The sequence below is a fragment of the Chelonia mydas genome, chromosome 6 (genome assembly GCF_015237465.2).
Source record: "Chelonia mydas isolate rCheMyd1 chromosome 6, rCheMyd1.pri.v2, whole genome shotgun sequence".
Classification (NCBI taxonomy): domain Eukaryota; kingdom Metazoa; phylum Chordata; order Testudines; family Cheloniidae; genus Chelonia; species Chelonia mydas.
In genome coordinates, this window is record NC_051246.2 from 86,952,862 (window position 1) to 86,977,214 (window position 24,353).

At 38.0% G+C, this 24,353-nt stretch overlaps 1 protein-coding gene across 4 annotated transcripts in view; it reads left to right on the plus strand.

The window, feature by feature from the left end:
- SRP54 (signal recognition particle 54) overlaps nt 1–24,353 on the plus strand; it is a 34,480-nt gene that overhangs the window by 7,508 nt on the left and 2,619 nt on the right. The window contains exons 1-13 of one of the 4 annotated variants that reach the window (XM_037900599.2): nt 1,906–2,158; nt 6,612–6,722; nt 13,234–13,325; nt 14,127–14,211; nt 16,677–16,781; nt 18,379–18,445; nt 18,534–18,591; nt 19,261–19,411; nt 20,443–20,591; nt 22,347–22,447; nt 22,565–22,651; nt 23,124–23,197; nt 23,498–23,606. In XM_037900599.2, coding sequence (XP_037756527.1) covers nt 6,645–6,722; nt 13,234–13,325; nt 14,127–14,211; nt 16,677–16,781; nt 18,379–18,445; nt 18,534–18,591; nt 19,261–19,411; nt 20,443–20,591; nt 22,347–22,447; nt 22,565–22,651; nt 23,124–23,197; nt 23,498–23,606 — 1,156 coding nt within the window. In that variant the 5' untranslated portion in view covers nt 1,906–2,158; nt 6,612–6,644. Of the gene's footprint in view, nt 1–1,905; nt 2,159–2,588; nt 2,608–6,610; nt 6,723–13,233; nt 13,326–14,126; nt 14,212–16,676; nt 16,782–18,378; nt 18,446–18,533; nt 18,592–19,260; nt 19,412–20,442; nt 20,592–22,346; nt 22,448–22,564; nt 22,652–23,123; nt 23,198–23,497; nt 23,607–24,353 lie in introns of those variants that run through there. The other 3 variants (XM_043548206.1, XM_037900600.2, XM_043548207.1) reach the window with 3 other exon arrangements.

The window sequence follows — 24,353 nt, forward strand, 5'->3', positions numbered from 1 at the left end:
TAATCCTAATACCTATTTTGACAACACTAACACAGAGATGAGCCAGAGTGATTCCAGCTGTATTTGTCAGTATTCAGGTGAGACATGGGGACTCTGCTGTGAGCTAGTACCTGGTCTGCCAGCATCACAATGGATGTTCTTCCTAGGATAATTTTTATTCTGAATTCCCTTCCGGTTGATAGTCCTCCCTTTTATTTTACCAAAATTGACAATATGTTCAGATCCTTCTTGTGGGGTGTTAGCAACAATCTCCTTAAAGCTCCCTATCAAAACAGGTGGTTTTAGATTTCCCAACTTTAAACTTTAGCATCAGGCAATAATTCTTAACCAAACAGCACAGTGGCTCATTCTCTCATGCTGCAGAGCCCCAGATTGGCTCCAGCTAGAGGCAGAATTGGTTGCTTCTTTTCCTGTTTCCATTGCACTGCATTCTGATTACTACTGATTCCCTAAAGAACAATTACCAACTATTGTGGCAGCCAGAAATACTTGGTGTACTATGTCTATTAAATTTAAAAATCACTCATTTCTACATATCAAGGCCTCTATCTGTGGTAACTTGAAACTCTGTATAGTAGGCAACCCCATCATTTGTCCAGGCTGGATTAGGAAAGGGATTTTGATCATCAGTCAATTTGTTGAAGATAATATCTTCCTCCTTTTTCCAAAATTAAATGAAAGGTTCAATCTAGAGACTAAGAAGGAGTGGAAATATATCCAAAGTAAACATGCCATATCCCACTTATTTAGCCTCAATGCCTGTGCTACCCCGACCCACCTGAACTCCTTTCATTTCTCCAAATACTACTGATTGCCAAAACCTATGGCAACACTATATGCAGTCTTGGCCAGCAAATTTGAATTAAACACAGATTCCCTAAAAAAGAATTAGGAGGAAGAACTAGGCCAATTATTTTCTGCTAACCAATGGAAACACATTTTAACCTGTGCTCTGAACTGTTCCTTGGATTTTCGTTTAAGATTAATCCATCAGAAAATTATATGGAGAATGCACTGGACCGCTCTCTGACTGTTCAAAACACATGCTGCTAAATCAGACAAATGTATGATTCAGCTTGTGCTAATTTAACCAATATGCTCTGGATACCCTAAAACCCCTATATCCGTATGTTTTGGGCAAAGCTTCATTGCAGAGTAAATTTCTCTCTAACACATAAAATTGTGTGTTACAGGCTAAACATGTAATTTTAAACCTAATGGATGTTAACTGGAAGCCGAACAAATTTGGAAAACTTTTGCTCAACAGAGCAATAATAATTGCTAACAGATTAGTACTACAACAATTCAGAGTGGTAGCCATGTTACTCTGTATCAGCAAAAATAAGGAGTCCTCCTTATTTTTACTACAAAAATAGAAATCCAAATAGACCCCAACAACTGAAGACTGGAACATAGACACTGTAGGCTTGACTGCCCTGGAAAGAATAGTATATCATCACAAAAATATACAAAGAAAAATCCTTAGGATATGGGAAACTTTTCTGGAAGTATCTGAATGGTCCTATTAAATACTCCCCCAGCCAATCCCTCCTCTCTACCCACTTCCTTCCTTCCCCATCTCTATCCCCCTCCTCCGATTTTTGCCTCTACTCTTTATATTTTTTTGAACTAGCTGGATTTCTAAAAACAAAAGTTATTTCTGCCTAAACTTCTGTAATACCAAATAACTGATTTGCTTTGTAACCAGTCATATATAGCATTAAATGTTTCAGGTATAGCTAGGGTGAGCTAGCAAAGGGTTAATATATTATGAGAGGTTTAAGCATCGTTTGTTATGTTAGTTTTTCTTTACAGATATTTTAAAAGCTTTAAAAAAAAAGAAAATGTTTCGGCCCATTAGCCTGTAGCTAGGACCGGAACCCCTAGAGCGGAACTTTCCAGCTCCACCTTAAAGCGGACAAGCTCAGCTGGCTTGACCCGGAAACGGAAGTGGTTGCCCCGGGAGGTCGGGGATTGAGGAGTAAGGTGACGTTTTCCAGGCTGAGTGGCGGCGCTGGCGCTCGCTGTGTTGTGAGTCCCAGCAGCAAGGGGCAGACGGGGTGAGAGAGAGGAGCGTAGCCCCCGCGGGCCCGGTCTGCACCGCGGCCTCTCTGGGCCCGCCGCCTCCCGCGGGACCGCTCTGTGCGTGTGCGCTCTGGTGAGTCCTGTGGGCGGCCGGCCTGGGGAGTCCTGGGCACGGGCCCGTTCTCATCCCCGAGCGCAGGTTCTCTCTGCGGTACCTCTCCCCGGCGCAGCCCGGCTGTCGGCCTCTCACCGCGCTCCCGGCGGCAGGGCCCTGCCGGTGAGCTCCCGTCTGGCCCGCGGTCACCGGCCGGGTCTGCCCCTGTCCCGCACTCTCCAGCCGGGGGAAGTCTCAAGCCGAGACTGAGGCAGGGCGTCGCCTGCCTGCGCAGGTTCGAAACAAGACACACATCGTTCCGGGCGCCAGCCTGCCCCTGGTTCCGGCCCACCCCCGTAGCTCTTGAGCCGCGCTCTCGTTCTTAAGCGGTCCGGTTTCTGCTCTAAAGATCCACACAGATTGGAGCGGGTGGGTGTCTGGTCTCTGCTTCTAGCAAAAATCCGGACCGTCACCTGTTGTAACGGCAGGTATGAAGGTTGGGTATAAACTTTCTTTTTTGTGTCGCTGGTGTTCCAGACTAAATGTGGTTTTGTTGTATTATGCGAAATAATTTCTAGTTGGCCACTGATTTGTTCATGAAACCCTGCATGACTACTTATGTTTGCCATTCTGTATTTTAAAGTATTGACACATGTTCTTTCAGCAGTACCAAATATTTCTCATTAACCATGCAACTTCGAATTGCATTATGTATTTCTACAGAAAACAAAGCAGCAGAGAAGACTCCATAAATATCACCTTAAATAGATAACATATCCCGTCTCAAAGTAGATTGTATTCCATAGGCTAGAAAACAATATTTTAATCCTTGGGATATATTTAATCAGCCATGGGCACTAGTAAATAGGATATTTCGATGTTTACATATCAACGTTTCTATGAGTGCTTTCTTAATCTCAGTACAACAATCAATCGTAACAACCCTATTCCGTATGCTCGCTAACCCAAGAGTAGAAATTATTTGGGGCTTTCAAGCATGCAGTGTGGTTCTCACCTGAAGGTTTATACCGCTGGATTTGAAACTACATTGTTTTGAAAGAGCCTGCATTTGTTATGCCTTGCAATGTGACTGGAAGATCATCTGCTCATTTAGACTTTGAAGGTGCTATGGAGGAGAGTTCTACTGTTGGAGGTTATAACAATTTAAATTTAATGTGATATGTTTTCAGAGAGAACTACAAATTAAATTTTGTGAAAGGTTTTTTTACAGAATGCAAAACAAAAAAATGTATTCATGATTTTTAAAATTACAGCCAGAAAAAAACAAAAAACCCAGAGAAACAAAGTGGGTGAGGTAATATCTTTTAATGGAACAACTTCTGTTGGTGAAAGAGACAAGCCTCCAAGCTACTCAGACATCTTCAGGTCTGAGAAAAGTACCTGGGGTTTGTCTACACTTAAAGCTGCTGTAGCGCTTCAGTGTAGACATTACCTACCCCAACGGGAGAGATTCTCCCATCAGCGTAGGTAATCCACCTCCCCGAGAGGCAGTAGCTAGGTCAATGAAAGAATTCTTCACTTGACCTAGTGCTGTCTACACTGGGATTTAGGTCATCTTAACCACGCTGCTCAGGAGCATGGATTTTTCAGCAGTCTTTCACTCATAATCTAAGAGACCATGTGAGGTCAAGTAGCCTGTTAACACTCTTGTAGTCATAGGAAAATAAAGGGGGGGGTTAGTGGGTACAGATTGTTGTAATAAGCCATAAATCTATTGTCCTTATTAAGACCATGAATTCATAACTAACAAAGTTATGAATTTAAGTGCCCAGGTTCATTTTTTAAAGGTGTTATGTGCAGATTTCCTTTGAAGATGAGGACTGAGAGGTCAGATATGGAGTGATGGTTTTGTGAAAAGTGTTCGCCCATGCGTGATTTTGTCTTTTATTATTTTCCTGCAGGAGTTCATTCACCCCCCTTTTTTGCCTGTGACTGCAAAGGCATTAACAGGCCACTTCACTGTAAATGTTCCCTGAGAATACGTGTTAACTACTTATGCCGAACAGTCTGTTCCACCTTGTGTTTAGCTGTGATACTGTCTTTCTTAGACCTGAAGAAGAGCTCTGTGTAGCTTTAAAGCTTGTCTCTTTCACCAACAGAAGTTGACCCATTAGACGATATTACCTCACCCATCTTGTCTCTCAGATCTGTCTATGCTACTGACCTATATCGGTATAACTACGTTGCACAGAAGTGTAAAAAATCTGACCTAGCCGTGTGGACAGCACTATATCAGTGAGAGTTTCTCCCATAGACATAGGCTATGTCTACACTAGCACTTTTGTCGGTCAGAGATGTGGAAAAAAAGCCTCCCTGAATGACATAAGTTTCACCGACAGAAGCACCAATGTGGACCGCTGTGTCTGCAGGAGATGCTCTCCCACTGATATAGCTACTGCCGCTTCTTGGGGGTGGTTTAATTAGGCTGATGGGAGAGCTCTCTTCTTTTGGCATAGAGTGGCTACACAGGAGACCTTACAATGGCTCAGCTGCAGCAGTATAAGCTGTGCCACTGTAAGGTCTGTAGTGTAGACATAGCTGTTTTCTCTCAAGGTGAATTAACTATGCTGACTGGAGAGCTCTCTCCCATCAGCATAGGGTGTCTTTAATAAAGTGCTACAGCAATGCAGCTGCATCAGTGTAGCATTTTAAGTGTAGACTTACCCTCTAATATACTTGGACCAACACGGCTACAACAGAAAACGCTGTTTAAATAAACAGTCTCCTGCAATGTTTGTGATATTAAAGGGACTATTAACAAAAGTAAAGCAGACTTCGCTGATTTTTGTGGTACAAGCTGTGAGAAATGCAAAAAAGAAACATGGTGAAAAGAGATCTGTATTTAACATTTTTTTTCCATTCTTAATAATCCAACATGTTGGTAACGTAAGCAAATAAATGTTTGCTTACAGTGTTACTTGAGTCCCTCGATTTGAGTGTTCACGTACGTGCCTAACTTTAAACTGTATAAACTTTTACAAACATTAAAAAAAAATCCCCATGAAGTTTTCCGCTATAAAAGAATGAGTTGAGTAGTGGGTGGTTTTTTTTTTTTTTTTTTTTTACTAATACCAAGACTTTTTCAAAGAATTTTACAAAAGTAAATATTTGGATTCTCTACCATATGAGATACTTCCCTTTGAAAAATAGGTGTCTACTTTATGATGATGAAGGAGGAATAAAACAAGTTTATTAAAGTCTTCTTTCCCCATCTCATCTTTATTAGTTGTATCCAAATTTCTGTGAAATATTCATGGTTTCTTTGAGCCTCGGATTCCTGTAGTATCATTAGACTTCAGCAGTTCCCAGCCCTTCTGTTGAAATGTGCTGTCTATGGTAATGGCTGGTAACTCGTGAGAGAATGGCAATTGGAACTAAAAGTGCTGAAGTTGAAATGTAGAGTCTTTTGGCCTCCCTGTCCCCAGTTACTTAGCTGTGGGCTCACTGTAATGCTGTTGCAAGCTGAGCCACTTGATTTCTTTAGTTCTTGTTTCAAATTTCTGTGGCAAAAATAACACTTTGTCAGGAAACAATGTGTAACATCTGCACTTGCAGATGTGCAGAATTCTGAAAGCTTATTTTAAATTCTATAAATATTTACTTAGGTGCTCTGTGGTCATGAGTAGCCCCATCAAACCTGACATAAAATAAAGTACTTGTGTAAATGTCTGCAGGATTGGGGCTTTGATTGCTAATAACAGTAAGCTATTAAAATGTAACTTTAAAAAGTAGATCTTTTCTATTTAAGATGTGGATTTCATAGAAGTTGGACAAGAAAAATAGTCTAGTCAAATTTTGAGCTGTACCTCTACCTGGCAGAATCAAAATCAGAAGGTGTATTGAAAGATGAAGGTTTACTCATCAAAACTGTGCTTTCTTATCTTATATAACATCATTCAACTTTCACATGGCTTTTGTCACACTATTTCTTCTTGACAGGTTGTCAGATATATATTGTAAGGCAAGATTTATGATCTAATTCTGGTGTTTTCCTAGTGTCATTTGGCTCACTGAGGGAGATCTAGATTTGAACATGGGTCTCTTACTTAGTATATTTCTCTGGAACAATTTTTCACCTCAAAGTTTGAGTTTGTTCATATCCTCTTCTTCCTTGCCATAACTCAAATCTGGTTGTGACATCACAGCTAGTTGCTTGGAAATGCTCTAAAGAGAATTCTAGGACTTGAGATGAGAAATGAGCAGCAATAACAAACTCCAAAATAACCTGTTTTTCATGAAAGTGTCCTCAGGAAATGAGAAATTCAGATTGATATAGAGCAGCAAAACTCTCTAAATAGTCTTAGAACAAAGCTGATTATGAGACAGACTTTCCTTTCCTACTATATAAACATCAAGATGACATCATGGTAATGTACCTCACCTAAAAATCAAAGACCTACTTACTTTTTCTTGTAACAGAATATTTCGTAAAATTAATGTAGCATGTTTACCTTTTCTTAATGCTTTACAGATCGTTGTGTGAGATTTTTCTGAAGCCGCCAAAATGGTGTTAGCAGACCTTGGAAGAAAAATAACCTCAGCATTGCGCTCGCTGAGCAATGCTACAATTATCAATGAAGAGGTATGTAATATTTGTGTACATTATAGCTCTCATCATCAAGAAGGCAAAATATTACCATGATGGACTAGACTGGTCTTGCTTAAAAACTACTGGAATTTAGTCACCCCAAAGTCAATGGCCAAACTGACGCATCAGGTTGAAGATACCCCAATTATTTAATTTTAACTAAGTGTCCAGGGCAGGAGATCAAACTGTCTTCCTAAGAGGAAATGAGCCAGGGAAGAAGGTAAGCAGCTGAAATCAAAGGAGTAAATGACAGAAATAAAAGAAACACATTAAGTTTGGGCCTACCAGCTGGTAGAAGGTACTGAGGCACATCAGTAAGGGAGTATAAATCTTTTGCATCAACTTTGCTGGACAGAATTAATAATTTGTATGCTTAATAGTATTATAAATTATTAATTCTATGTTCTGAAGCTCATTTGGGTATCCTCTGTATGATTTTGGGTGACTTAGTAGTTATGGTGTATGTTTAACAAAACGTAGTTGAACAGGTCTCATAGACATTAAGATCAGAAGGGTCCACTGTGATCATCTAGTCTGACCTCCTGCACATTGCCCACCTACTCTTGAAATAGACCCCTAACTTCTTGCTGAGTTACTGAAGTCCTGAAATCATGATTTAAAGACATCACGTTACAGTGAATTCTCCATCACTAGTTTTAAACCTGCTTGTGACCCAGGCTTCAGAGGAAGCCATAAAACCCCCAGGGTCTCTGCCAGTCAGGCCTGGGGGAAAATTCCTTTCTGACCCCAAGTAGGTGATCATTTCGATTCTGAGCATGTGGGCAAGACCCACCAGGCAAATGCTTGGGAAAGAATTCTCTGTAATAATGCAGAGCCTTCCCTGTTTAGTGTCCTATCTCCAGCCGTTGAGGATTTTTGCTACTGGCAGTCACTGATGGACCACATGCCATCATAGGCAGTCCCATCATACCATCTCCTCAAACTTAACAAGCTGAGTCTTGAAGCCAGTTCAGTTCTCTCTTCTCTTCTCCTCCTCCCGCGTGCGTGCACACACACACCTCCTGCTTCCCTTGGAAGGCTGTTCTAGAACTTCACTGCTCTGGTGGTTAGAAATCTTTGCCTAATGTTGAGTCTAAATTTGTTGATGGCCAGTTTATATCTATTTATTCTTGTGTCCACATTGGCACTTACCTTAAATAACTCATCTCCCTCCCTGGTATTTATCCCTGTGATGTATTAATAGAGCGCAATCATATCTCCCCTCGGCCACCTTTTGCTTAGGCTAAACAAGTCAAGTTCTTTGAGTCTCCTTTCATAAGGTAGATTTTCATTCCTCTGATCATCCTAGTAGCTCTTCTCTGCACCTGTTTCAGACATGGGAGACCAGAATTGCACACAGTATTCTAGATGAGGTCTCACCAGTGCCTGGTATAATGGTACTAACACTTTTCTGTCTCTGTTGGAAATACCTCACCTGATGCATCCTAGGACTGTGACTGCATTAGCCTTTTTCAATGTAAATTTTTGGAATAATTGGTTAAGCATGCATCCATTACATATTGAAATAGAGTTAAACTTTTTCCCACCCAATAACAATCCAATAGCTTTTTTAATGTAAGTGCAGGTTCTTTTAGCAAAAAAGAAGTTAAACAGCTATTTCTTTAAAGTGACTGAGTTACAGTGCTTGTGAAACTAATAACATTGGCTATAGGCAGCCATAATGTAGCCAGGAGCTGTGTAAACTTTACATTGGCAGAAACTCTGGATCTTATTCCTTACTGCGTGGCACCTTTTTCATTAAACTTTTAAGTCTGAGCATTTTGTTAGATGCCCATAATTTTGAGAGAGAGAAGGCGACAATGGTTAAAAAACAATCCTGGCTTAGAAGGGAATTGAAAGTTAAATAAAACAAATGGAAATAAGCGGAAGTTGATAGCAATGAATATGAATTAGAAGCTGTGAATAGCAGAAAACTGATGTAGGAAGCAGAAAGGACACAGACAGATATCTATGGCCAGCAGAATTAAGGACAACAAGGAGTTTAATTATATTAGGTACAAAAGGAATCCTAACAATGGTATTGGTTCATTACTAGATGAAAATGATAGAATTGTCAATAATGCAGAAGAGACAGAAATGTTCAATAAATATTTCTGTTCTGTATTTGAGAAGCGTGAAATAAATGCATTAGAAAGCAATAGGCCTCACACAATAGAATCAATAGCAAGTTATGATGTATTATGCATAAAGTAATATATGTAGGAGTAAGATGTATGTGTTTTTATGGCTAATTGAAGTAGAAGCAAGCTTAATGTATGTATCAGCTAAAATACAAAACCATATTGTATACAAATCATTAAAAGGAAGTAGGAGTGAATATGTTTAAATCTTTAATATATGCAATGAAGTTAAATGTGTTTAAGATATGCTAGGTTAATATATGCTGCAAGAAAAGGCAAGTGGCTCTGACTGCAACATATGCACTCAAGTCAAATAGTCATAGCAATGCAGGAAACTGCATAAATTAGTAAAACCAAACAATATTCTAATTTGGCCATTTGATAACTCCGAATCGAAAGTAAAGCTGGGCCCAGACCTTTAAATGTCAGCTGAAAACAGCTCAGCAGTGTGACAGAACTAACAGGGGTCTCCTAAGGGAGCCTCCTTGCTCTGTCTCCCCTACCAATCGATCTCCCGAAAGAATCAACGTGCCAACCGGCTCTGAGGCCCTGGCCAGGTCTCGTTCGGAGTGAAGGTCACCTTAGTCGGACTGTCTCGGACGAGGTGACGCGCTTAGGTAAGCAAACCAGAAAAAACAGCTTTAAAGAAATAGAAAAACAATTAATCCTAGGTATAAAATAGCATACAAATAAGAGAATAATAGAAGTCTTGAGTGCTTGAGTTGTGGTTAACCTATTTCTTTTTCTGCATTGCAACAAATATTATAGTACATAAAATATTACATAAAATTTGCCTTAGAATTGTATCAAGAATTTCTCCGCATACGTTTGTAATGAAGAATTCCCTATAAATAAATATTCATTTTAATTTTCAATGAACAAACTTGGGTCCTCTTCTTGGTGATAGGTGAGTAGTGATAACGAACCAAATTTAATTGTGAGCTACCTCTCAGGCTCATTCCACCTGACTGAGGGTAGGGGCGAGGCCCTTATCAGGGCTTCCCAGTAAGTTCATCCTAGTGAATTTTCCTCTTACATGGCATAGTTGGCAGGATTTCCTTTTTCCGCCTTTATTCTCCAACTAGAGGGTATGAGTTTTTTGTTCTTGTTCCTGATTTTACATATACAATTATAATGAAATATTTTAACGGAGTGACCTTTAAACAGGACTTTTCCTCTAGAGGACACTTGGATGTATACATATCACTTCTGCCTTCCTGGGGTCGGTATATTTCATTATCTCACCTACAGAGTGAGGGAAATCATACTACAGGGGAAGAAGCAAGATGATGTATTCATATTATAGGATGAAATACTTATAATTCAATCAGTAACTAAAGAGGATGTTAAACAGTAGCTAATAAAGACAGATGATTTTTAATCAGCAGGCTTGGATAACTAACAGGAGAATTAAAGAACTGTTCAAAGAACTCTCTGGAACGTTATATTTTTTTTCAATGAGTCTTGGAACACTGGAGAAGTTCCAAAGGACTGGAAGAAAGCTGACGTTGTTGTCAGTACTTAAAGGGTAAATGGGATGATGATGGTAACTATAGGCTTCTCAGTTTGACAGGAATCCTGTGGCTTTTTTTTTTTCTTCCTAAATGGCTGACACAGGACTCAGTTGATAAAGAATTAAAGTAGGGTAACTAATGCCAATCCAAACAACATGGTTTTATGGAAAATAGATCTTGTCAAACTAAATATCTTTTGATAGTAGCATTGATGTAATATGGTTAATTTCTGTAGGTGTTTGATTTGGTACTGCACAATGTTTTGATTAAGAAACTAGAATGATACATAATCAATGTGGCACACATTAAGTAGATTAAAACCTGGCTAACAGGACTCAAAATGTAATTGTAAACAGAAAGTAGCTACTGAGCAGGTGTGTTTGTAGTGGCATTCCCCACTGAGCGTTTCTTGGTGCTATGCTATTTAACATTTTTATCAATGATCTGAAAAAAATAAAACCATCAGTGATGAAGTTTGCAGATGACCCAAAGATTGGAGGAGTGGTAAATAATGAAGAGGACAGCTCAGTCATACAGAAAAATCTATATCTTGGTAAGCTGGGCACAAGCAAACAATACATGTCTCAGTATGGCCAAATGTAAGGTCATACATCAAGGAACAAAGAATGTACGCCATAGATACAGGATGGGGGAACTCCAGAACTGGACACACTATTGCAGGGACTGGAAACAGTGACTCCGAAAAAGATTTCGTGTTATGGTGGATAAACAGCTGAATATGTGCCATCTGTGCAAAGCTGCAACCAAAAGAGCTAATGTGATCCTTACATATATAAAGAGGGGAATATCAAGTTAGAGTAGAGGTTTCAGTACCTCTGTACTTGGCACTGGTGCGAGTGCTACTGTGAATATTGAATATGCAGTTCTGGTGGCTACACTTAAGGATCAATTGGAGAGGGCTCAGAGAAGAGCCATGAGAATGATTCAAAACATGCCTCAGTGACTGAGCTGCTTGAGTCTATCTGGCTTAATAAAGAGAAGGTTAAGGATACATAAATATCTGCATGGGGAATAGAAATTTGGTGATAGAAGGGTCTTCAATCTAGGAGGTTTCTGTCTAGTTATAACAAGATCTAGTAGATAAATTCAGACTGGAAATAAGGCCTCACTAACCATTGGAACAATTTACCAAAGTTGTGGTGGATTTATATCACCGTAAATCAAGATTGGATGTTTTTCTAAAATAGGGTTTGGTTTAACTACAGCTATTGGACTTAAAGCAGGAATTAATCCAGAGAATTCTGTGGCTGGTGTTTTGCGGAAATCCAGTTAGATAATCACAGTGATCCCTTCTGGCCTTAATCTATGAATACTTTGCCAATTATCCTAAATTTTATCATGTGTTGTGTTGTTTTCTTTATATAACAAATTATTAGATTTGATTAAGACCATAAACTTCTCATCTTATCCCAAGCTTGTATCTGTCTGAAGATGTATAATACCTCAGACAAAATTCTCAAACCTGGGTGCTTAAGTTAGGCAGTTAAATAGATAACCTGTTTTTTCAGAGGGGCGAGCATCCATATCTCCTGTTTTCTCCAGTGAGAACTACAAGAGTTCAGTGTCTCAGAAAATCAGGCCCCTCAGAAAGCTGTGTAGAGTATGGATTAGTGGTAAAAATTTTAAATGCACCCAACTCTTAAAATTTAACCACCTTCTGAACTCTAGCCACCCTGGTTTGAAAACACTGGCCTTAGTAAATCATAGAATATCAGGGTTGGAAGGGACCTCAGGAGGTAATCTAGTCCAACCCCCGTGTGTGAATCATGGTGTACCTTCTTAATGAAATGTGCTAATTTTGGTGCTAGGGAATACTTTTATTTATGGATGTTTGATGTTTGTTCTTGTTCACTTTTGTCTGTGACTGGATACAAACTGTTCTTGTCAATCTCATTTCATCTGCTGTTTGTCATAACTATTTTATGCACATCTATAATTACTTTTACAGTACAATTCTTCCAGTTAACTTGAGTTTACCTTTACATGTGGCTGAATTGTTATGAAATTATGGTAATTTCGCTGGTGAGGGGGAAGGAACACATTCTTTTAATATAGTAGAGTAAAAGTTGCATGATGATATAAACTGATCAGCTGTGCTTTTCATACCTGAACATTTTTTTTTCATAGAACTACAGTAGAACCTCCATTACGAACACCTCGGGAATGGAGGGTTTTTTTAACTTTGAAATGTTCATAACTCTGAACAAAACGTTATGGTTGTTCTTTCAAAAGTTTACAGCTGAACATTAACTTAATATAGCATTGAAACTTTACTATGGAGAAGGAAAATGCTGATTTTAATCATCTTAATTTAAATGAAGCAAGCACAGAAAGGTTCCTTACTTGAAAAAAAGATGTCAAACTTTCCGTTTATTTTTTTTTTTAGTAGTTTGTTTAACACAGCACTGTACCATATTTGCGGGTTTTTTTGTTTTTGGTCTCTGCTGATTGCATACTTCCAATTCTAAATGAGGTGTGAGGTTGACCAGTCAGTTCATAATTCTGATGTTCGTAGTTCTGGGGTTCTACTGTAGTACTTTTGTTTTATTCCTGTGTTTACACAATTGAATCAAATATTTTTAATTTATAAATCAGTGTGTTCCAGTAAGACACATCTAAAATCATCAACTTCCACTTCAAGGACTATCCATTCTGTCTGTGGTTTACATTAGATTCAAGGATTACTTTAAGTATTAATCATTTTATGTTTACCGAACACTAAAACAAATGTGCCATTGTTTTCATGATGCAGATATGAACAAACTTGATTTCTGTACAATCGTAAATTTTAAATGCCTTTTTTTTTTTTTTTTTTAAATCCTCCCAAAGGTTTTAAATGCTATGTTAAAAGAAGTATGTACGGCGCTACTGGAAGCTGATGTTAACATTAAATTAGTGAAACAGCTGAGAGAAAATGTCAAGTAAGTCAAATAATCAAAATACATTAAATTGACTAGTTCTATTATGTTTGTATGGCGGTTGCAGACGAGTGAGATGTGTAAAGTAACTTCACATATTTTTGTTCCTTTAAAAGGTATCATACGTATTTTCATTTAATTATTTTCCCCCATCATTCCACTTCTCCTTCACTAGAGAAATTTAGTCTGAGCATTTAAATGTCAGTGTCAATCCAGTTTTACCTAAGACCTCTTTCCTCAAGTTAACTAATTGATGATGATGATGCTTTCTAAAGAAGAAAATAGATTTTATATATGCTATCTGTTTTTTATATCAAATTTAATATTTCATAAAGTTTCCATGAGAAGTAATGAGGTCAAATTAGACATTTTAGTACAGTGAAACTCCTTCAGAGTTTAATTAGTTGGCCATACATCATACCTTTTAATAGTAACCATACTGATGCCTCTTAAGGTTTGCCTGTTTCATTCTGTATTTGATATAAACAGAGGTCTGTTTACATGTGACAGTACTGTTCAGATATGTTTAACTTTTAGTGTACTTTACTTGAGTTGCTCTCTAAAATATTCAAGTATACTGGAAAGCTGGTAATCTACCCTAAATATGAGGATAATGTTTCTACTGTATGTCTCTTTATGTTTAAGAAAATATGGACAGTTCAAGACACTTAGAGAATGTAGGGCATTTTTCTCTGTTCATATAAACTAAGGCATACTTATGATCCTCTTCTCAAGGTTTGCTTAAACTATACAAACATTCCTTATCTTGTTTTGATTTTATTTTAACAACTTTTAAAAACTTAGGTCTGCTATTGATCTTGAAGAGATGGCATCTGGTCTTAACAAAAGGAAAATGATTCAGCATGCTGTCTTTAAAGAACTTGTCAAGGTAAAACTGTATGAAATGTGCATATTTTTATTTTGGATTTTTATCTCTTTTTGTGTAAATAACCATCCAGTCCAAATAACAGTTCAGGTATGAACATACTGTACAAACATCTCACAGTTACAAAATATGAGCTACTGTTATGTATTAAAATAGATTTGTGTTGGTAAATATTGTTCCTGTTTGGATACATCGCATTTACCTGTGCCAGGACATTAAATCCAAAGATGTTTAACACTGTTATTAAAAATAAAAAATCTATAACATTATTTTTTTGAATTGTGATTGAACAATGGGGAAAAAAGTCTTAGTAACTAGAGAGATTAGAAAAATGGTTTCTGTGTGAAATTGTTTCTGTTGAATTGTGAAAGAATGTAGGATTAGGTAACTGGAGTCCTTTCAAACTCTAGTGCTAACACAAGCTATTTCTGATTGTAACTGGAGCTTGAAAAATTTGTCCAACATCTACAAGGCTGAGAAATAAGCCTATGAGCAAGTGGAAAAGAGCTGTTCTGCAATGCCCCCCAGCCAAGCCACGCTGCAATTTAAAGGAATAAATCAGTTGTGTATTGTTTTTATTCTTTAATTGACAGTATGTTACAATGTGTCTGTCTAATAAAAGTTTTTAAATGTAATCGACTAAATCTCTCTTGCTTTCTTAGGGTAGGTCTACACTTAAAACTCTGCGCTGAAGTGCTGTAGCACTTCAATGAAGATGTTACTACACCAACAGGAGGGCTTCTCACATAAGTGGATTATGTCAATTGGAGAAGCCCTCCTGTTGACATAGCACTTTCTATACAGGGGTTAGGCTGGCATAATTGCATTGCTTATGTGTGTGGATTTTTCTCACCCATGTAACGATGTAATTATACCGATGTAAGTTGTTTATAGTGTTGATCTGGCCTTAGACATGTTCTCCCTTCCTGGCTTCACTCCACTTCTTTCTTTCTTCCCCTCACTAGATCACTTTTTATATTATTCTTGAGCTGACTTCAATGTTTCTTCCAGTTCTCTACCGTTTTCTGCTTTTCCTCCCATTTTTTCTCAGCTTTTCTAACTTATCCCATCATTCTTTCTTGCTTAGTCCCCCGGCATGTTTTTTGTTCCCATTTGCACATATTCCCTTCCTCCATCCACTTTTACGTAGGGTTTGATATTTTTACAAGACTCTTAACAACCTAATGTTACTAGCCAAAGACCAAGTGATAGGGAAGAGCGGGATAGAGATAGTATGTGAAGAACACCTACGTCAGAAACCAACACACCTCTGCTTCTGGGAAAGAAAAGGGTGCAATGATTTCTCCCTTATTGTTGTGGTGTCCTAGGACGCTGCTTGAGGGGCATGGGGCTGGGCCTGGGTTCCATCTAGAAGACATCTGACAAATCTGAAGTATACAAATCCTCCCCAAAGCTGCAGGGGTAAGGAGCGTTCTTCCTCTGGGTACCTTCCTCCCACAACTCTCTTGGCTGCTGCATATTGGGTATCGCTAGTAATCTTACCCCTTTTGGTCTCCATTTGTGAGTTGTTGCCCTCGTTTAATAACTTCAGTGCCTGTTTGCACAGTTACTCGGCTTTTCCCAGCCAGAAGCAACAAAGTGAAATTAGCCAGATTCCTTTCAGTTTCACATCTCCCAAGAGGGCTTTGAGTAGAAGCAGCGAAGATTGATGTTTGTGCCTTGTTTTCACTTTGGAGCACATTAGCAAAGCTGTGAATGTCTGCAGACTCAGGAAGAGGGCACTGCATCAGTTAATTTTCTTCTCTTGCTTATAAGATAGGAACTGGAGCCATAAGAGCTAGAAACATAACTTTTATTAAAAAGCTTAAATTCTGCACAGATTGGCTGTGGTTCTGTTGGTAAGCTTCCTACTTGCCATGGGTAGGTGGATTGTTCAAGCACTGACAGGTTTCTGCTATCAGCTGTGAATAGGGTGTTCCGTTTGTTTATAGGGTTATAAAGTCAAATTAGTCTTGTCTATCCTTTCTTTAGTCCATAACAGAAATCAGAATTCACCTTGATCGATTGGTCTATCAGCCGTCTCAGAGAGCATGCCCATCACAACATGACATTTGTGGTGTTCTAGCCAGTCCTTCAGCCACCTGTTAGCCAGGTTGTCAGTGACACCACACACCTAAAAATCAGAATTAAAATTGTTTAAATATTTTGTTTCAAATTAAGCAAACTAAACCAAACAAATTAAAATCTGAACTCAAGGAAATTTTGTGTGTATGTATTTAAGGACTAGCCAAATCTACCTTGACTTAGACCTATGAAATGTGTAATTAATAGCAATGTTCAATCAGTTAGCCTTTTAAAAGACCAAGTTCAGACACACCGTTGGGTATGTAAGTCAAGCCACCCCTCTGCATAGGGACTTGGGTGAAGGTAGGAGCGTAGTATGTCCTTTAACAATTCCACACTTCTGACGTTTAACTTTCTTTCATTTATTATGCTTTGTCTTACAGCTTGTAGATCCTGGAGTCAAAGCCTGGACACCAACTAAAGGAAAACAGAACATTATAATGTTTGTTGGGCTGCAGGGAAGTGGTAAAACCACAACATGTTCAAAGGTAAATTATACTGAATCCTTTTACAATACTTAGGCCTGATCTACACTGCGGCGGGGGTGGGGGGGTGTGAATCGATCTAAGTTAGGCAACTTTAGCTATGTGAATAATATCGCTGAAGTTTACTTACTTAGATCTACTCACCGCAGTGTCTTCACTGTGGTGAGTCGACAGCTGACGCTCTCCCGTCGACTCCGCCTGCGCCTCTCACTCCAGTGGAGTACCGGAGTCGACGGGAGAGCGCTCAGCGGTCGATTTATCACGTCTAGACTAGATGCGATAAATCGACCCCTGAGGGATTGATCGCTGCCCGTCGATCCTGCAGGTAATGTATTCAAGCCCTTAATAGAGAGAATTGTAAAAATTAAACTGTCTGAAACACAGGTTTCTGTTAGATGTTACTGTTGGCTTGTGTACTTCCATGGTTATTAATATAGTTTGCTGAATATAGTACAACCCTATTTATATAAGAGACTTACTACAGCAGAGATACAATCTCTGCAGAAAAAGTTTTTTCTACACAATTCATAATTTAAAAGAAATGATAATAAGAACATTAATTTATATTTGATGGGATTAAAGAGAGAAGAGAAACCTTGATAAATGAACGTTGAAGCCAGCCACCAGCTGATGAGATTTGGGAAGAAATCCCCCTCCCCCCGGCATGGGCAGGTTATTCCATAATTGTTCACTGAGTGGTGGTGGTTGTACCTTTTTCTGAATCATTGGGGTATTGGCTACTGTTGGAGATGGGGTACTAGACTAGATAGACCAGTGGTCTGATCTGGTTAGGTAATTCAAGTTCTGACAGAGGGACTGCATAGTGGAAGTGTTTTCTTTCTCTAATTGAGTCACCCTAATGTTCTCTGACATTTGCTTTGCACTGTTGCAGTTTAGTGTCAGTGTTACAGTAAGGGGCAAATTGTTCCAGCTCGTATTAAAGTGTTTATGGAGTGGAGGAGATATATTTTTCTGAAATGGATACATGAAAAATAATTGACTACTGTCACATCTGAATGTTAATGGGGTAGAGTGGGATGAATGTATATAATGAGGGCTTTCATTTCACAAAGACAAGTATTTAAAGCAATGGGGCTCGCTTCAAAAGCTGTTCTGTTATCAGTTGAAAGGTTCAGGACCAAGCAACCAGTCTGCAAGATCAAAAGTTAGCAAATATCACATTGGTTGTTCATCTTTCCATTCTCCACATGTACTTTTACATATTGCTTGACCATCACTAGCTCAGGAAATAAAAATTACATGTCCCATTCCAAACCTGCCTAGTGCATGATAAGGCAAAGCCAATGAGTCACAGGGTAGAAAAGTTTTGCTTTAAATACTAAATAAAGGCAATAACCTCTGATAATGCCTTAAATTTTTACTGTTGCTAATATATGACCAAAGGTCTCCGGTTGCAGGCAGCGTGGTCCAGGAAAAGTGTCTCGACTCTGGTCGTTTAGAAAATACCAGTACAGGACTTCAGTGACTTATTTAGCTTTTTTATAAATCTAACTTTCTATTTTTAAGAAAAGGATTTTTCGTCACCTAAATCACTAAAATGCTTGGTACTGTAATCACATTTTGTATTTCCTTTTAACAGTTAGCCTACTATTACCAGAGGAAAGGTTGGAAGACATGTTTGATATGTGCAGACACATACAGAGCAGGTATTATGAGTGACTTTAAATAGGTTTGTTCCATTTTTGCACACTTATACATTGCAGATGGTCCACTGACAATATTTCTATTTTACAGGTGCTTTTGACCAGCTAAAACAGAATGCAACAAAAGCAAGAATTCCATTTTATGGGAGGTATGCACCTTTGGTTTTGGGAACAGTTCAACTCATTCTATTGTTATACGTTTGGAAAAGATATATAGGGGATCAGTGTGCTGTCAAACAGATTTTAACAAGAACAGAACCATTATAAAAGAGTAGGCTACTGACACATTCAGGTCTTCAGGGAGACATGCATACATCCTTTTTGATCTTCAGATATGTTAGAAAGCACTTAATCTCTATCCCCAAATATAAACAGTGATAGGAGGCTCACAATAAGATAGCAATTCTGTAGAGCAAAAAAAGTGGATCATTCTTCTGAATCATGCTTTGAATGAGTTCTCAGTGCTTTCCTATCTACTGTGTGCACACTGATGGAAGAATATAGATTTTAAACCTGCTTCAGCTCTATATCCGTAGAGCTGAGATAAGGCACAGTGTATAAATTATGCTTTTCAATGCAAGAGATGCCAAAGGAAAGAGGTTAGATATAAAATCTCTAGATGCTCTAACATATAAACAACCAGTACTCTATAACTAAGAGTGTCTACATCTAGAAATTTGGGATGGATTTGAAGTTACTTAATTGCATACATATGAGATAATTAAAAGTTAGTTTCCTAAAAATAGATTCTTGGGATGGGGGTGCATGGACACAAAGTTATTTCACATAATTTAGACATGTCTTTACCTTTTGAACAGTTACACAGAAATGGATCCTGTGATTATTGCCTCAGAAGGTGTTGAGAAATTTAAAAATGAAAACTTTGAGATAATCATTGTTGATACAAGTGGGCGTCACAAACAGGAAGACTCTTTGTTTGAAGAAATGTTACAAGTTGCCAATGCTATAGTGAGTAACTACTGGAAGTGTAAAAATGGTTCTCAATTGTCTTTTGTTTTTATAGTCATTTGAATACAACATCACTATCCAAATGTGTTTTACATAGATGCTGTCTATTATAGAACATGTCAGGGCTTTAATTTACATCTCAGGAGTTTCTGAAATATGGGGACAGTTCTGACCACTGTAACAGCAAAGATAAATGAAGTCTGAAACTTATTAGCCTTCAGTTGGTGAAAGTTCAGTAAAACTACTTAATTTTAAACTGTTCTTCTGCTCATTTATATAATTAGTCATTGAGTTAAAGTTGGCTTCATATATCAAGGGACGTTATCACTTCAAACAATATGCTCTTTTCCTTGGTGATCTTTGCATAAACAGATTAAAAGAAAAGACTGTGTATTTACAACATTACAGAAATTATAGCAAATGCCACTTCTTCACATGTCTGGTTTATGTGAGATAGATGAGGTGATCATAGGTCAGGCTGATGAACAAATGAATTTACGCTCTCACGTGGATTAAGGAACAGTCTTCATGAAGTAACAAAACTGACAGCCTCAGCTTGGTCACCAGACTTGGGATCAAATGGAAGATATTCTTTGGCATCTTTTATTAGTAAGCCTAATACTTAATAAGTGGAGTTTAGGAGGACAGCATGGACAAATATTGGCTTAACATTGCTCGGCATAAACAATAATGTTTACAAATATTTTAATAGTCCATATTAAGTAGAGGATTATAACTTGTGAAAAAATCCATTATTGTAGCTAGTAGGCCATCTTTGGAAGTAATATCCATAGTTTTCCTGAATTTTCTTTGGGGAATGAAGTGGAAAAAATATATTTCAAGTTGCTGTTTTTCTTGCTCATTCTTGATTCACTGTTTTTCTTGCTCATTCTTGATTCACTCTTCAAATACTTTCTAGATTTGTACCATTTCTTTAAAAATTTCAGTGAACTTAAAAGAGAGTCTACTACAGAATATAATACATAGATACAGAGTTAAGACCCGGAAATAACTCATGTTAATTTTTCCAGCAACCAGATAACATTGTTTATGTTATGGATGCCTCCATTGGTCAAGCTTGTGAAGCTCAGGCGAAGGCTTTCAAAGATAAAGTAGATGTAGCCTCTGTTATTGTGACAAAACTTGATGGCCATGCAAAAGGAGGTGGCGCTCTCAGTGCGTAAGTATTGTGTGGTAATGGGGTTTCAGTACTTTTGTAGCTGCATGTTATGTCTAAACTACCAGAAGAGTTGTTAAAGTTCTCTTGTTGTTTTTGTCACATGCAATTGGGTGTGCTGATTCTTAGCTCAGTGAGTAACACTGGCCTTGATGCAAACCACTTATGGCCTGATCCTGACTTCAGGGGGAGTTATGGGTGCTTTCAGTATCAGACTGTGGCACTTTTTGATATTACACATCTTTCTGTAAGCGTCAACTTGTTTTCTCAGGATAGTATCACTAGTCTCTCTGTACACATGAGAGGGGTGTTAAGTTACTGTGAGTTTGTCTTAATACCCTTAAAAAAATTAGCAGATGCCTTACAGACATGGTTCAGGTGAAAAGATTGCTTCCCATTAAGAGTCTAAGATGACATACCAAAAAAAGATAAAACTGAAACTTCAGATTTTGTGAGGCAATGCTGTATGAGACTCATATCAGTGGAATGCAAGTCAAATCTCTGAATGATAAAAGTCCAGAAAATGGTCAAAGAACCCACTTATAAATTCCTCAGTTACGTTTTCTTTGATTCCATGCTTCTGTCGAAAGCCATGCAGCACAGCATCCTGAAACTGAAGCCAGTCCTAAAGTTACTAGAACACATCAGAAATATGATACCTAAGCATCTGTCTTTATACAGGCAGACATGACAAACACACTTGTTGTGGAAATAATGGTTAAAAATTAGGTTGGTTATAGACACCATGGAAAATATTGGCAGACCAATCTGGTCTGTTTTTGATGCCAGCTCTTTAAGTCAGTGTCTGACTGAACTGAAAAGTTAAGACGCTTAAACGCCTATAAATATTCTGTTCTGTCAGTAAAAATAAAGTTGGCAGAAGACGAAGCATACTAGCCGGAAATAGACACTGAAGGTGAGAGCTGCACCTTGCAGGTCCTGGGCCATGCTAATAAGATGACCAGGTGCCTTCTTTTTCCTTACACCCCACCTCTCCAGCTGCTGGGAATTCAGAGTGCAGAATTTCTAGCAGAATGTGGTCCCTGCTCTAGAGTTTTGCCCTTCACATCTCTTGCTAATAGGTGTCTGACCACCTTGAAGCTCCCACCTTCCTCTACTTTCTGGAAGGGAGAAGCTTTATCTGTCTCCCCATTTGGAAGCCTCCTGGCTGCTTTAAGATATGGAAGAAAAAGAGAGGTCTCCACGATTCTCCATTTTGTTGGCTGCTCCTCCATGAATAACTTAGGTACTTGCCTCTGTTGGCTTCCCAGCAGCAGGAAGAAATGGACAGGGTTAAGTTTTAGGTGCCCACAAAGTTCTGAATGTGAACAGTGAAACTGACCATCTTAATTTCCCATTAGTGGTGCTTGTTAAAGCTATCAGCAGTGGTACAGGCACTGAGTCTGTCTGAAGATTCAGGAATACATCTATTTAAAGTTTTGTTCATATTTTGAAGTTTCTATTTATAATCATAAGGAATAGTAACTTTTTTTTTTAAATATTACAAGCCTAAAATGATGGCTTAAATCCCTGAGCTTATTAGGGAATGATTCCCAATTGCTACTGGCAAGTAGCTGTTTCAAATCCTGTATGGTGAAGCCTTTTGCACTGGTAGTTTGAGGAGCTACTAGAATATTGCAGGCAAATAAAATCTCACTAGTGTCATTACATTCATTAATTTTAATATAAGGGAGCAGAATTTGGGCCATATTGATTTTTGTTTAGAGACACAGTCTTATTACTTATACTTCATTGCAGAGTTGCTGCCACAAAAAGTCCTATAATTTTTATTGGTACTGGAGAGCACATAGATGACTTTGAACCATTCAAAACACAGCCTTTCATCAGCAAGCTCCTTGGTATGTACTGTTTATAACTACAGACTACACAAGTGTTCTCAAAAATGTAACTGTCACAGAAAAAAATTGGAGCATAATTTTCCTCACAAATTTTGAAGAAGGCTTTCTGTTTTCCAGGTATGGGTGATATTGAAGGATTGATAGATAAAGTAAATGAATTAAAGTTGGATGATAACGAGGCACTCATAGAGAAGCTGAAACATGGTAAGCTAGTCCTCCCCCCAAAAAAATTATGTAACAGAGCTAACCTTTTGAGTAATCTTCAGTTTGTAGAAAATTTATTTGAAGTAACTATTCAACTTTTTTTTCCCTTGTCATGGTAAACTAAGTAATTAAAGAGAAATATAAATTTAAATCATACAGGTTAAAAAAAAAAAAATCCAGACTTCTCATGAACAGCTGAAATATGGAAGTAAATGGATTGGTCCTCTGACATAGCGTTATTTGCATGCTTTCTCAACACAATTGCAATTTACCTAAGGTTCTTAAATGTGTTATGCAAAGTGAGATACAGCCAAATAATAGAAGAATATGCAGAAGAAGTGTCTTTGCATCTAACACTATTTGGCTCTGTCCTCGTCATAAAGTTGTCAGAGATGGGTGGGCAGGATCAGTCTACATAAAAATGTAATTGTGTGCTCATCTTCACTAACCTTCCATTTCTGTTGTACTTCAGGTCAGTTTACATTGAGAGATATGTATGAACAATTCCAAAACATCATGAAAATGGGACCCTTCAGTCAGATCTTGGTTAGTTATCCTGAAAATTTTCTGTCCAAACTTCACTCATTTTCAATTTTTGTAGAAAGTGCTGGAGAACTCTTTTTTGAATTTTAAGGAATTCTTCCCACTGAAATGCTACTAGATAATTTTAATGGCTTCTGGTAAACATGAATAACTTGCCTATTTCTGCATTTGAACATGTTCAAATTTGCTGAATAAAATATTTAAAATATATAGCGCTATCTATTTCTCAGGTCACTCAAACAGTAGTCTCTTGTAATTTGCAAAACTGACATAATTAACTCCTTTAACTGTACTATTTTATAGGGTATGATCCCTGGTTTTGGAACAGATTTTATGAGTAAAGGCAATGAACAGGAATCAATGGCAAGGCTAAAGAAATTGATGACTATAATGGACAGTATGAATGATCAAGGTAAAACAATTTCCAGTAATAGAAAGTTAAGAACAGTTACTTAAATAATTCATAGCTGTGTTCATTATTTTATTGGAACAAGTCAGGGAAACAAGTATTGGGGAGGGTGGGAAGAAACAGGAGAGTACTAATTTATCATGACCGGTTTCAGAGTATCAGCCGTGTTAGTCTGTATCCGCAAAAAGAAAAGGAGTACTTGTGGCATCATAGAAACTAACAAATTTATCTGAGCATTTATTACTTACCTGATCACTCTCGTTACAGTGTGTATGGTAACACCCATTGTTTCACATTCTCTGTATATATAAAATCTCCCCACTATATTTTCCACTGCATGCATCCGATGAAGTGAGCTGTAGCTCATGAAAGCTTATGCTCAAACATATTTGTTAGTCTCTAAGATGCCACAAGTACTCCTTTTCTAATTTATCATGTTGTTCGTATAAGTATCCATACATAACTGAAACAATTGGAAAACCCACAACAGAATTGAGGTGCACATAACATATAGGCTTTCAAAAATAAGACTGAGTAGAGGATCCAGATACTGCTTGATCCAAAGTACATTATTTGGAAGGGATATTTTATTACCTAGAGGAGATTTCTAAGCATACTTTTGCAGCTGGAGTAGACACAGTCCATACACTCATTATCTCTAATGACTGACAATCACTTCCTTAAAGTCATTGTCAGGGTAGAATTGCCTGCAAAAATGTCTGTGTGAGGTTGCATATTTATTGTCTAATA